The sequence below is a fragment of the Lissotriton vulgaris genome, chromosome 8, assembly GCF_964263255.1.
Source record: "Lissotriton vulgaris chromosome 8, aLisVul1.2, whole genome shotgun sequence".
NCBI lineage: Eukaryota > Metazoa > Chordata > Amphibia > Caudata > Salamandridae > Lissotriton > Lissotriton vulgaris.
The window spans coordinates 110,729,179-110,743,545 of record NC_141696.1 but is presented as its reverse complement, the minus strand read 5'-3'; the positions used below and the strand labels follow the sequence as shown (position 1 = coordinate 110,743,545).

Here is a 14,367-nt window from a genome sequence, read left to right as displayed (position 1 = left end):
TCTGAGGTGAACTGTACACCATTGTCACTGATGATGCACTTCGGTAAGCCTTCCCTGATAAAGACGTCATTGAGGAATTTTACAATGCCACACGCATCTGCCTTAGTGAGGAAACCAATTTCCGGGCATTTGTAGAAATTATCAATTAGGATGATGCCATAGGTCTGTTCACCATCTTCAATTAAGGGACCCAAGATGTCTACTCCCACTCTTTCCCAAGGCATGTCAGGGCAGACAATGGGATGTAAGGGGGGCCTGAACGTGACTTGGCTCTTGTCAGAGTTTTTGCACATAGAACAATCCCTCACAGCCATTTCTATGGCAATGTTGATGCCTCGCCACCAATACCAACCCTTGACTCTGGTTTTGGTTTTTTCAATGCCCAAATGCCCCTCGTGGCAGATGTCCAGTAATTTCTTTCTCAGGTGAGTGGGAGGCACTACCTTACCGCTCCTTAATAGTAAACCGTTCTCCTCTGACAATTCATGCCTGACTTCCCAAAACGGACGGATTTCCTCTGAAAAGGATTTTTTAGCTGGCCAACCCTTCTCCTTCATCATGAGGACCACGCATATTGTAGAATCAGTGCTCACCCATTCGCTCAAGGAAATTCCATGCAACTCTTTGTGAATATTGGCCACGCACCCATTATCCATTTCCTCCTTCTGAATGTCCTGGTTCTGTACCAGCATGAGGCTTAGGAAATCTGCCACAATGTTTTTTACACCAGGTACGTAATGTACCTCATAGTTGTAGTCAAACAGCCGTACAGACATTCGCACGAGTCTGGTTGTAAGTACCTTTGTTAGAGGTTTATGGTCACTGCGTAGAATCACTTTGGTTCCCCACACATACTGCCGGAAATGTTCCAATCCCCACACACATGCAAGGGCTTCTCGCTCTATGACGGAATACCTCTCTTCTGTTGGGGTGAGTGATCTGGAAGCGAAAGCTATGGTGTATTCTGTTCCCTTACCGTCCATCTGGGTGAGGACTGCTCCGAGCCCCTTCCCATTTGCATCCATAGTGACGATGTTTCCCAACTTGGGGTCAAATTCGTTCAAGGTGGGGATATTACACAGCTCCTTTTTCAGCAATTTGAAGGATGTTTCACAGCTTTCTGACCATATGAACTTATTATTGAGTTTCAACAATTGCCTCAATTCATATGTCTTACAAGAGAAGTCCTTTATACATTTTTAATAAAATTCGATCATGCACAAAAATGAACGCAGTTCATCCTTATTTCCAGGCTCAGGGGCTTTGCAAATGGCATCCACCGGTTCTCTTTTGGGTCTGATTCCGCTGCCAGAGATGATGTGCCTTAGCTACTTCACTTCAGGGCACGTAAATTTGCACTTATTGTGCTCTGCCGTTAATCCTCTCATGTTGAGGATGCTAAGTACTTGTTTGAGTTTCTCATAATGTTCTTTTCTCGTTCGACCCATTACAAGGATGTCATCCTGGAACATCATTATGTCATTTACACCCTTGAAGATCTCTTGCATTAGTCTTTGGAACATGGCAGTGGCTGATAAAAGACCAAACTGTACCTTTTTGAAGCGGCAGCAGCCGACTGGTGTGATGGAGGTGGTGAGAGTTCTGCTGTCCGAGTATAAGGGGAACCTGGTGGTGAGCCACCTTGAGATCTACGGAGAACCATTTTGCACCCTTATGGTTAGCAAGCATTTCATTTATGCGTGGAAGAGGGAATTGGTCAACAATGATACTACTGTTCAAGTCCCTCAGGTCCACACATAACCTCAAACTTCCGTTGGCCCTCTTGGCCACGACCAATGGAGCCACCCACTCTGACGATTCCACCTGCTCAATGACCCCTTCTTCCAGCAATTTGTCCAGTTGTTCCTTAACTTCGTCTCTGATTGCAAAAGGAATACTTCTAACTTTGTGTAAAACTGGTGTAGCACCTTCCTTTACTCTTATCTTGTGTCTGAATCCGCTTAGTGCTCCAATTTTCCCAGTAAATACTTTGGGGTATTTAAAGAAACATATTTGCGCTGAAATCCTCTTCCTTGTGGACCCTCATAACAGGTTAAGGCTTTCAAGGGTCCAGCACAATACCTAGGCTGCCTTGGTCCATCCACCCCAGGACGGAGGGACCTACCATTGAGACATACAACTTTCCAGAGGACTCCCTCCCTTTGAATGCGAAGTTGAGTCTCCTGTAGCCGCACACCTCTATAGGTTCTCCTGTAAAAGTCTTAATCGTTATATCTGGCTCATCTAACTTTTCTCCTAGGGTTGGTACACATTTCTCTTCCCATACCCGTCTATTAACAATGGTGCATGGTGACCCTGAATCGGCCACTATTGACATATAGATTCCTCCAATTGTCATTTCACAGGTTGGTTTCTTCAACTTGTTAGTGACCTGTAACACTGTCTCGTCATCGATGTTGAGCACATCCTCATCTGATGCGAATGTAGTGCTCTCATCGTACATACCCACTAATTTAACAGATCCTCCCGGTCTTTTGTGGGAGACCTTTTGAAAATGCCCCACTACTCCACAGAATGAACATTTAGTCTTTCTCGCTGGGCATTTCACGTTGTTAGCCATGTGATTTACACTACCACACCTGTAGCATTTCCTACTATTTCCATTCTGGGATCTGCTTTGGTTGCCTCTGCCACTGAAACTCCCATTCTTTTGTTTGGGATTTTGTTTTGCATCCACTGTCCTTGCGACAGTGTCTTCCTCTTTCTTTACTTTGCTTTCAGACAGTACTGCTTTAGCACACCTACCAGTGAGCTCCGCCCTTCTGGCCACATCTATGATCGTCTGTAAAGGACTCTCCCCTTTGGCCCACAGGTTGTCTTGTATGGTTGTGTTAGACCCTTGCATGACGATTTGGCCCCTTATGAATTTGTCATGCAAGTCACCAAAGCGACACGTGATGGCCAGGCTTTTAAGTGCAGATACATAGTCATCAACACTTTCGTCCTTTCCCTGACTTCTGTGGAAAAATGTACATCTGTCCACTCCTACACACACAGTAGGTTTGTAATAGCTGTTCAGATCATCTAATGCGTTTTTGTATACATCACCTTCTCCTTCTGCTCTTGCCTTCTTATTCTTCTTACTGTGCACTTTTATACCTCCTGCACCTTAACAGTGTAAAAGTACTTTGTATTTCTTTTCAGCCTTGCAATCCTCATCTCCTTCAAATGTGAAGACATCATTTTCAAAATACTCCCTCCATTCTTCGCATTTTACACTGAGCTCTGCTGCCCCTGGCATGAATGTATGTGGAGGTGTCAAGTTCCAAATGTATACTGAAGCCATGTTTACTTGTTGGGTGGAGGAGAAACAGTACACTATTTGACGTGTGACAAAGTGTTCTGGTGCATAAGGGTCAAGCGCTTAACTCACAGTCTTTTCATTAAATTTCAATTTTTAAAAAGTCAATATGTCCCTTGTGCTTCTACACAACAATTGTCCATTATGTCCCTTTTTAGCATAAGCGCACAACCGGTATGGTTTTTAAACTGTACCTTTTATCCTTGTTCTGCATGGATTCTTTTATATTTTCTCTGGTGAAGAAGTTTTATTGTGCATGTTCTCCACCAGGCTGTGCAAGGTGGGGAACATGCAAAGTGCGCATGACGGTTTGCAGGTCCAAGACGGCCAGCCAAACAGTCATGCGCACTTAGTGTGCTCACCACTCCTCCCCCGTCGCCCAAGCCCCTCCCTAACCTAGCCTTATAGCTACAAAAAAGAAAATGATAATAACAAAGTCATTTTATTTTTCCGTTTTTTTCACTGCTCTGAGAGCAATGGGGTGACGCTCCTCCCGGCCTTAGTGGAGAAGCCGCCCCTGCATGGTGTACAGTTGCCACCTGACCATTTTTTTTTGTACTGGCATGACCACTAGCAGCTAAAAGTATTATTTTCCTTCTTTTAAACGTAAAATGAAGACCGCTGGTACGCAAAGAAATATCTTCAAAAGTTTTTCACAACTTTCTACACATTCTTAAATGACTAAAGCAAACGGGGGCTGAATTGCCATGCTACGAATTTGATACTGAAATTAATTATATGGTCTTTTCAAGCACCGACTCCTAACACTGTTAGAATTTGAAAACCTTTCATTTTGGGATTCATATTTTTTCCGCGAAGGGTGCTACCTCCACTCTATATAGTATTGAAAGGTAGCAACCAAAATTATGAGCAGTATTTCTCTACAGCTTTTCATACATAAATAATCGGTTTACCTATTACGTACTTCAATGACTGTCTCTCAGTGTGTCAAAGTAGCAGCTCGCATAACACCATAACACCACTCTAGTTTTCAGTTGGGAGGGTAATACTCACCAAGTCGCCTTCCCCGACAGCAAAAAAGTGTTGGCTTAATAAATCTTAGGCTGAAGTATTTTTTAAATATATTTTAAGAAAAAAAAGTCATTTTTTTAGGTAAAGCCGCACCCGTAAACTCGTTCATTTCGCTGTTCCTCACCAAATAAGTCCTTCACCCACGGCTTCCGTTTTCTGTCTTTTTCGATAGAGTCGCCGAGTCTTCAGAGAGGTGCCGGTTTTACCATACACCAGACACCGTCTCCGAGAGGCGCGCGTGCGCTTCCCGCGAGCACCTGCGCAGGTGACGCACAGCAAACGCCGAGCCGCGGCCCCTTTACGTTTAACAGTCCTCCGTGCACGCGAACCCTCGCGTAGGTGACGCAAGGCGAAGAGCGAGCGAACCCCCGCGTGGGTGACGCAAGGCAGACTACGCGCCGCTACGACTGTTTGCGGCTGTGGTGAGGCGCGAGCCCCAACGTCTTTGATTTATGACGCGTTCCTCATACTTGGCCCTCGGCTAGCGCTTGTATTCATTTTTTTGTTTTTATTGCTGACATGTTAGTATAACACAAAAAGATTGTACGGAGTTCCAAGCTACATTAATTTTATGTGGAAGGATGCGAGGCCTGCAGCCCTACAAAATATGAAAGATGGTTATAATAACCCAAGAGTGATGTAGAGCGGAGAGATGAGGGAAAGCGCAGAGGATGCAGGGATCTGGAAAAAGGAATGTGACAGGAAGGTACACGGAGGAAATAGCAATTGTGAGAAAGGACGAAGAAAATAAATAAAAAAAGGTGTGATAGTTTCCTCTTGTACAATTCAAACCTGTTTGATGCATACATGCCAACATTTTGAACTTTATAAGAGGGAGATTTTTTTTGGGGTGGTGGAGGTGATCGGAGAATACATTTTCCTCGTTGACTTACATTCAAGCAGAGGAGATTTTAGGCGGGAGACACCTAAAATAAAGCCATTTTGGGTTTCCAAGTTATTTCTAAAACTCAATGTGTGTGTCAACAACTGCAGAGTCCAGTGCTCACCTTTAATTACTCCTGCTTTATCTCAATGTCTGCTTCAGGCATGTAGCAATCAGCGACCGTTTTCCAACTGGGGAGACAGTCTGGTCAAGGCTGCATATTGATGTATGCCTGTTTGTATTTTTTAATTTTCCTGTAGAATGACTGTTGACATTTTCATCTGTTTTCTCATGGCTGCCTATACAGCTGTCTTTAAACATGCTCGTGTATACTTCTCTGCTCTGTCTGCATATCTGGCTGCCTAGACACCTGTTTGCCTATACATGCCTGCTCGACTTTCATCGTACTGCCTGCCGTTTGTTTCCATACTTTCATTCATGTCTATCTCTCTGTATGTTTATGCATCTGCGAATGTATTTATTTCCTCCAGTCTTTCCACCTATCTGTGGTGTCTCTTGAAAAATGATGCATTCCTTGTTTTGCCCCCAGCCCCTCTTTGGGCTGGCATCATGGTACCCTGTCTCCAGTGAGCTCTTTTGCAAGAGAGTCTGAATTTGCTTCCTGGATATCGGTCTTTGCCTATCATCAAATCTCCCTCCTGCAGTTCTCTTCTTTTGGCTTGTTGGCGCTTTCTGGCCTTAGCATTCTGTCTCTCTCAGCGTTGATGTGCCTGGCTGGTCCCTTTGTAGTTCCTCTGGAAGCCACTTAGGATGATGTAGGATAGTGTCTATATCCTTCCAGCACAGGAAGGCAAAATGTGGGCCAATACCTGTGGTCAAATGTGGAGTCTGATGGTATTCGCTCAGGAATTAATGAACGGCCCATTTCACATTCTGTTTGGTGGCCTGGGCAATGCGTGCAAACCTTTGATACAGTTCGAATAAACCCTTCTGATTTGTCAGTGAGCTTACGTTGCTTTTCACATAAAGATTTTAGATAGCAGTTAGATAATCTGCTATCTCCTGCCCCTGAAACAGGTGACCGTTATCTGTTCTGCTCTGTTGGATAAGGCCAGGGGTAGCCATGATTTTCCGAATTTTGGGATAACTTCACTGGCAGCTGCAGTGGCAACGATTTCCACTACAATAACCACAACAATGTAACGATCATCTGGCAACCCCTGAAACCAGCCCTGGTCCAGACCCAGGGAGGGGATAGGAGGGGAGGCTCAGGGCTCCCTGTCGCTTGCCACATCTCGCAGGTTCGAACAGCCTCTTCAACCATTTCGTCCAGCCTGGGAAACCATACTTTGCTCAGAATTCTGCCGTTGGTCTTGGCTATGCCCTGGTGCACCCCACGCACAAACTGGACAACACGCGTAGTCAAGCCTTAAGGAATCAGCCATCCAGACTTTGTATGAGACACCCTTCGGTAGACACTGCCAGCTCATTCCAGACAAGGTACAAGGATGACAGGATACGTTGAGCTATTTCTGTCCGACATGACACATTTCCCTTGTGGATCTTCCATCTCCTTTTCTGATTTTTCCACCGTTAGCTGCAGGCAGTCACCTGCTTCAGACTTCCAGGATCTCATCAAGCAATATCGGCAGTGGTTAGGACCTCACTACCACGAGCCTCACATACTCCTCTGTTTACTGAGTTCTTGCATCCTCCTTTAGGGTGGCAGGTCGAGAATGTCATGACAAATATTCCACAGGGTTCCTAGCTCCGGCTTGTATTCGACTGACAGAGTGTGCTATTGCAATTGTAATATCCATTTTCTACCCGCAGCAGCGGTTTGTATACGATCCTTGAATTAACTGGTAGAGGGGTTATTATCCGTGTAGGTAATGAACGGAGGTCTGGAAAGATACAAGTGGAATTATGACATCCACAGAGAATGGCGATGGCATCATTTTCAATCTGTGAATACCGCTGTTCCATGGTAATGTGAGTTCGGCTGGCATATGCAATGGGGGTCCACTCACCACAGGCCAGATTTTTAGAAATTACCACCCTTAACCCTTTGGGACATTTGGATAGATTCAATTCTGATTATTAAAGAGAACCCCCAGCCATGGTGTTATGGACACAACCAGTGCTAATGCCAGTCCTGCTTGGACCTGTCAAAGGGCATCACTCTATCCTGCCGCAGGCAGGCCTACCTGTACAGGCAACTGATGGGCGAAAGTTGTTGGACTGCTCCACAACTTAACTTCCTCAGGCACTGGGAGTCTGACGTAGGCTGCTAGTTCCCTCTTGTCACCACTCTGTAGAGGCACTCAAGCCACACCAGATATGTTGTGCAACTACGTCTACCCACGTAGAGCGCGGTCAGACCTTTCGTTACCAGGAACGAACAAAGTAAAAATTTCCCAACAGAGTACAACAGGCTCAGACTATTTCCACCCTGACCAAACTAGTATAGCGCTGTCTGTTACAATAGATTGATCAGTAGGTATGTTCGATTTCTCAGTTTTTGAGACATCACTGTCTACCTTTCTTCTGTCACTCTGTCTTGTTCTCTGATATATTAAGGTATATCTTTCTGTCTTTCATGTTCTGCCTCTGAAATCGGTAGGGGAATCAGGTGTGTTCATGTAGGTGTATCAGTTCATAGCAACAAAAGCAGAGCATTGTGCTAATGCATCGAGTCATGCGCTACCCTTGATTAACGTAATAATGCACACAAAACTCACACTTCTTGCATTTAGAACCAGATGCATTAAAATGGCTGTATTTAGTGGGGCCGGTGCTGATGGACTATGCCGTGTCAACATGTAGTTGTAGCAGGGGAATTATGAATCAATGCACATACATCCCAAATGGCCTTTGTAAGCATTATCCCACATGCCTTGAAATGTGCTGACGGAGCACTAGAACCACAAGCTGTCTCCTCTAACGTGCTGCATGCTAATGTTCTTCCTGAGAGCAGCAGAGGAAGCCTCGCCCTTCAGTGTATCTTACCAGATGCAAATGCATCTGCCCTTGGAGGAACATATACAGTTCATTTATCCAGGACTAGAAACAGAGGTGGACGCAGTTGCAATCTAGTAAGGACAACAATGCAGGAAAACAATTTTGCAAGTAAATAGGACGATCGTCAAAGGTTCACATCAAGGATGTCATGAGATGTAGTGGAACTCATATGAGCAGGGCAACAGTAAAGCGCTGCAGGTGCTGCATTGGAAGGATGCAGTATCATAGCATAAGGAGGAGGTGCACACATGGTACAAAGCCTGCAGTAACATGGCAGGATTCCCACAGAGCATGCTAAAATATGCAGAATTGCATTGCATTGAACATTGGTTATATCAGAGGGGGAACCATGCAGTTTTTCGAAGAAGGGAATATCCAGGCATGGGTGGGTTGGTATGCATTGCAATGGAGACTACAACATTAGAGTGGGGGGAAGTGGTGCCATGCCTTGTGTCAGAGAATGTAATGTCAGCTCAAGAGGTGTAGACTCTGGTACCTCTGCATTTTGCTGCAGTTAGTCTCTGTCTTTTCAAAACGAATTTGTCAATGTCACTAATGTTCTCCACTTTCTCATTTATCTTTCCTTTCTCCTCTTGCAACATGCAGGTTTGGTTTCAAAACAGACGGGCCAAGTTCCGCAAGCAGGAAAGAGCGGCCAATTCCAAAGGCGGCAACAACAGCAGCGGCTCCATGAACAAGAAGTCTGACGCACGCTCCTCGTCTGAAGACGACGAGTCCAAGGAGTCCAACTGCAGTCCCACCCCTGACAGCACAGCCTCGCTCCAAAACACTGGAAGCCTCAACAGCCCTGGTAGCAGCCTGAGCCCCAGTCCAGGCACAGTGTCAGCCCTTGGACCTAACCACATCAACCAGTCATTAAAGGCCCCTCTCTGGCCTGGCGTTACCACCAGTTCCTCCAACACAGCTGACCTACTGAAGGCCTGGCAACCGGCCGACGCAGTGCCCGGACCTTTCGCCGGAGTTCTGTCCTCCTTTCACCGGAAGCCCAATGCTCTCAAGACAAACCTGTTTTAGACAAGCCTTGAACTGTAAAGAAAATTAGAGTTGTACAAAACAAACTGATTCCAGTGCCCTCTTCTGGGAAGTCATGGGATATCTCCTACCTCTCATGAACTCTCCAGAGTCTTGCTTCCTTCTCTTCTTTCAACTAGTCCTAAAAACAGAGATGGGACTGGCTAGCCTGTCATCTTTTTTAGACCACATCCATTTCAGGACTAGGGAGTCGGACAGAACTTCAGGGGGACCTTGTTCTTTATAGCTCCATCTTCCTGTCTACAAAATACCCTTGCTCCATTTTTTGAGGAACTTACAACTTGAGGAATGAGTCACTTCACCAAAAGACAAAAAACATATTTCTTAAATAAACTTAAAGTCACAGTTCTTTCAAAAACTCCTACTTGACAACCATAAATGGTCCTTTATTGTTGAAAAGTCATCCCTTGCGCCATGGGGTTAGCTAATATGATTCCAGCAGAGAATGGAACAACTGGACTCCTCAACTCGTAGTCTTCTTGAACAAATATATCTATATTGCATAGAGGAGAAGCTTATCAACATCTACAACAGGTAGGGCCTCCTCAGGAAGGAAGAACGAGAAGAAGCCAACCTCTCATTGGCAGTCACTGTTTTACCAAACCCTCAAGTTACTAGTAATACTTCAGATTGAGTCTGTGACATGGTGTTCTCGCAGATGACCAGTTTGCTCCCATGTTATCATGCCTTTGGCAATAGTACTTCTCCAACGCTGAGACATTATCATGTGCACCACAAAAGCAGCCACAGAAATCTACTCCTGTTTCATGCACTACGACCAACAGGACCACACGCCTCAGAAGGTCATGCACTGTGGTTTCGTAAGGCATACGGAGACATCAAGTTGCCTGACACAATTCAGTTCTTCTTAATCAGAACCAGTTATTGAAGGCGATGCTTTTCTCTCTTTTCTGAAGTTTAGGAACATTTGGTGTTGTTTCATTTTTACTCTACGAATTGTGTAGTTTGCTTCGTAATACATATCCTTGGCTCACTCTGTGCAGTTCCACAGTGGGAGCCACAATAGCCAAAAAATGACCTGCTTAATTTTCTGTCCTGCTGTCTATCCATGCTGTTGCTGTGGATAATATTCCCTGCAGTACACCCAGTAAGCAGGAGGTGAGCACCAAAATGTAATATGTTACCATGTGGGTTCATAGGGTGCACATCGTACCCAATGTAAAATGGGTCCTTTGTATATGAGACATCAAAGCATATAGGACCTGTGGTGAAATGTTAAGGCACAACTCTGAGAGCAGCAGTAGAACATTGTCTTTTTTTTCTTTTTTTCCACATTATTCTAAAAAGTCAGATTCCAACACTAAACATTCTAGACTGGTTGTATCTTTAGCAGATCCCATGCATCGTCATATTCATATCCAACCCTGGGAGCAGAGGTGGGTTTCTGAGGCAAAGAAACACAGAAATCAATGACTGCCAGGGACTGATTCCCGGAAAGGCAGATGATACATGTGCGTTGCATTATATGGTGTTGGTCTCTGTGATAGAGGGGTTTAAAGTAAAACGGGTATACATTATATTGATATGGTTGAACTACGTTAGTGCAGCAGTTGTCTACAGCACACTTACACTCTGATACACTGTTCTGAAGAAACAAAAAACTGAAGACAGGAAACTAAGCGTCAGAGGATAACAAATGTCAAATCCAGGCAAAGTGGTCAACTTATACAGTCTGACCCAAACATTTCAATTAGATGTACTCTAACTAGATTTCAGTATACGCTATTTTCAGTAAGACACAAAAACTTGCTTCACTTCACTTACCAGTACCTAAGAAATGTAGGCAAGATTGTGCAATTCAGCAGGGATTCACCTGCCCTAAATGACATCCCCGGGTGACACAACACTAGACATAGTGCTCCCACAATCTTGGTTCCCGACTGAACAAGACGTCTTCAGAGGCATACATTATGTAAAGTGTAGTTGCCCTGTTCATGGCAAGTATGGACCACTTAGCAACATCAACTGAGTATTGAGAAAACAGAGCCTCGGTTGTGCTGCCACAAACTGCAGTTCATTGTAATGCGCTGTAACGGACTGCACTGCATTGGACAGTTGATGCATGCTTAGGGCACTTTATGTAACAGGCTTAGGCTTCCAAGCTAGGTCTGAGCTCGATTGTTAGAAGTCTCATATAGAAGACCAGTAGTTGGACCATGTAGGGAAGTTTATGCATCAGTTGCCTTCACTGAGGCGGAAGGGGGATCAGTAAACAAATGCACTAGAAAAACAATGTTGACATTAATTCTTAAGTCACCTCGAATTAAAAGACCTAAAAACTGTAAAAGAGAAGCACTATTAATGTCACACTCAGATATTTTAATATCCTCAAACTCAAATATCCTAAATTCCAGAGAGGGACCATTAAACCACTACTAAACATCACAATACTTTGTGATTTGCTACATTTGATTTTTTTTCATTGATTAGCCCCACACTCGCCGCCATGTGATGGAACTGTTTACTGATTATTCTGAATACCGGTGCTACATGTGTGGCAAGTGACCCGTTAATCATGTTAGGAAAAGGCCCAGAGAGGATTACCATATCCGGAGTGGAATAGACACATGTTGGAAGGTGATGTTTGATTAGTCTGTCAAATGTTACCTTTTCTACTTTCACCTATGAGGATTTAAACCTCTGGACTTAGAAATTGTTTATCAGTGTCACAATTGTATGTCATCATGTGTGACATCTTTTGATGCCTTTTGCCTTGGTTTCCCAGGTCCTTGCATTGTACTCTGTTGATTTTTATGGACAAATCCTTCTCCTTAGAATTAAATGGACACATGTACAAATGTCTGCGAAGTTTTTACAAACACATTTGTAAAGCAAACAATTTTAAAAATGTCGGTGCTTTGACAAATGTAGATCAAAATTTGCTCTCCGTTAGTTGCAAGCCATATCACTGGTTCAAAGCATGTAAATAAGCAGCAAAGTGGTTGCTTCGCATCATTTATATCATGTTAATATTTGTCAGGACAAAATAAATTGTGCCTAAAGAACAGAACATAATAAATTAGAGAAAGTTCAGCCATGTTACATTACCCAGGTTCTTAGGGATATTGGGTAAACCCTCTTTTCTTTTCTCATAGCATGCGACAAATCACAAGGTCTTGCGTTACCTATGTTGAGGTCTCTCAGAGGGATTGGAAAAGCTCTGTGTTACTGCTGCACTAGATAAATCTACTTTGAGGGCAGGGTGGCTCAAGCACTTCACTTTATTGACATCTGCTCTCAACCAATGTTCCTGATTGTAGGGAAGAGTCCCTGCGTCCTTATAGACAGTGATGGGACCATCTCAGGGCATTCGTGCATGAGAAGGATTTAGCAGTCCTAATTTTTGGACCAATGCTACATAATTTAACGAACACAATGCAGGCCGCATGTTTCCATTAGATGGCATCTCTACAAGACTTGTGTCATCACTTTCCAGTATCATGGTCGTGGTCGATAGTACCAACCTGATAGCATCTGAAGTGAAATATGGAGCAACGCTTCAGTTATTTGTTGGTTCCAACGACTGCTCTGGAACATGCTTTAAAGAACTGCATGCCAATTGAAAAACATCCCCCGCTCTGCACAAAGGCGGCGAGGAAGTAAGAAAACAATTGACTTGATAACTACCGGTATCAGGGAGGGCACTATTCCTAGCTGATGGCACAAAAGGCAGACATGACAGTGCATTCAACTACGAATCTTCTATTCCAAAATAGAATGGGCACATCCTGAGCAAAAATAAAACACAGATATGATGACAATGAATGATGGAATGTGCAGCCTCGAACTGGTCTACCCTCCTCTTCTGAATTTTGCCACTTGCTGATATTCTGGAGCAGCAGAATTGACTGGTCCCTTCTTGGCAAGTAAAACAGCTTTCCATTCTCCATGCTTTCCTCGTCTTCGAGGTATTTAAGACCTACACCACCATTGGGTAGGTCCATATGGAAACGTGGCTAGTCTGTTCTTTTCACACATACACATATTTGTTTGCTTGAGGATTTTATACATGTACCATCAACTGTTAAGCTTTGTCTCCAACAAATAGCTTCAAATGGAGCGGAGTCCGGTAAAGGCTTTGACAACTCAGTGGGTCAAGCATGGACAGCACTATGCTTGTTCATGGGTACTAAATCCATGCACTTCATATGAAGCAATGACTACACGCCTAGTTTGTCTGGTTTGACATAACATTTGAGTTCATTGTTGCTAGTAAACAGATGGGCTCAGTTTAGGCACATTTTTCAAAGATATGCTTGTAAGAGATGCCTACGAGATCCATTATGCCTTAAATTGTCCATTTTGTAGGTGACGGCAGACATTTGACAACAGGTAGCCATGACAAAGTTGTAAAGTTGACCTGCGCTGTGGTTACTGGTATCACTTTTTTCTCTTGTGGTAACACTGGCTAGTATAAAGCAGTATTTCCTCTCTTCAGAACTACTGATAGGCTGACAGCAATCTCTCGCCGCCCAGCAGTTCCTGGTCAGTCAAGGACAATTCGGAAACCCGCTTCATGAAACCAGCCACCGAAACTTAAAATATGTTTTCTTTTCTCTTTAGCGTGTCGCAGTGCGTCACACAAGTTTATTAACTTATAGAATCTTTTTACGCTGAGATAATTATCCAAATGTTGTTCGCCATTTTTATTTTTGGTTGTTCTGTAATTTATTGAACTCAATTGCAAATTATGCTATTCCAAATAAAACTTAATTTATTGAAGAAGTGACTGGTTCATTGTATTATGAGTGATCGCGAGAGAAATAAAAAGCTGGTGCGGAACACAAAGAAAAGGGTCCATCAAATCTCCAATGAGAAAATATTTCATACATATCATTTGTTGCAGACAGGCATGCACTGCAGGCACGTAAAAAATCATTGTACACGTTAGCATGTAAAATCACATATTTCCTTCTGGTGTGGAAAGCTGCAGATGTGGACCTGTGCCCCAACTACTCTCCGAGCCCACATTCACCTACACCCACCGCTTTACCTGGGTGCTGAATCTAGTTGCTCCCCCCTCAGTGTGCAATCATGCTGTTACAATGAGTTACTGGATGCCAAAAGCAGCGAG

At 43.9% G+C, this 14,367-nt stretch overlaps 1 protein-coding gene across 1 annotated transcript in view; it reads left to right on the top strand.

The window, feature by feature from the left end:
- The window catches only part of PHOX2A (paired like homeobox 2A), a 29,739-nt gene extending 15,727 nt beyond the window's left edge, over window positions 1-14,012 (top strand). Inside the window, exon 3 of the mRNA XM_086933781.1 lies at window positions 8,826-14,012. Coding sequence (XP_086789907.1) covers window positions 8,826-9,254 — 429 coding nt within the window. The 3' untranslated portion in view covers window positions 9,255-14,012. The remainder of the gene's footprint in view (window positions 1-8,825) is intronic.
- Window positions 14,013-14,367: the final 355 nt, after the last annotated feature.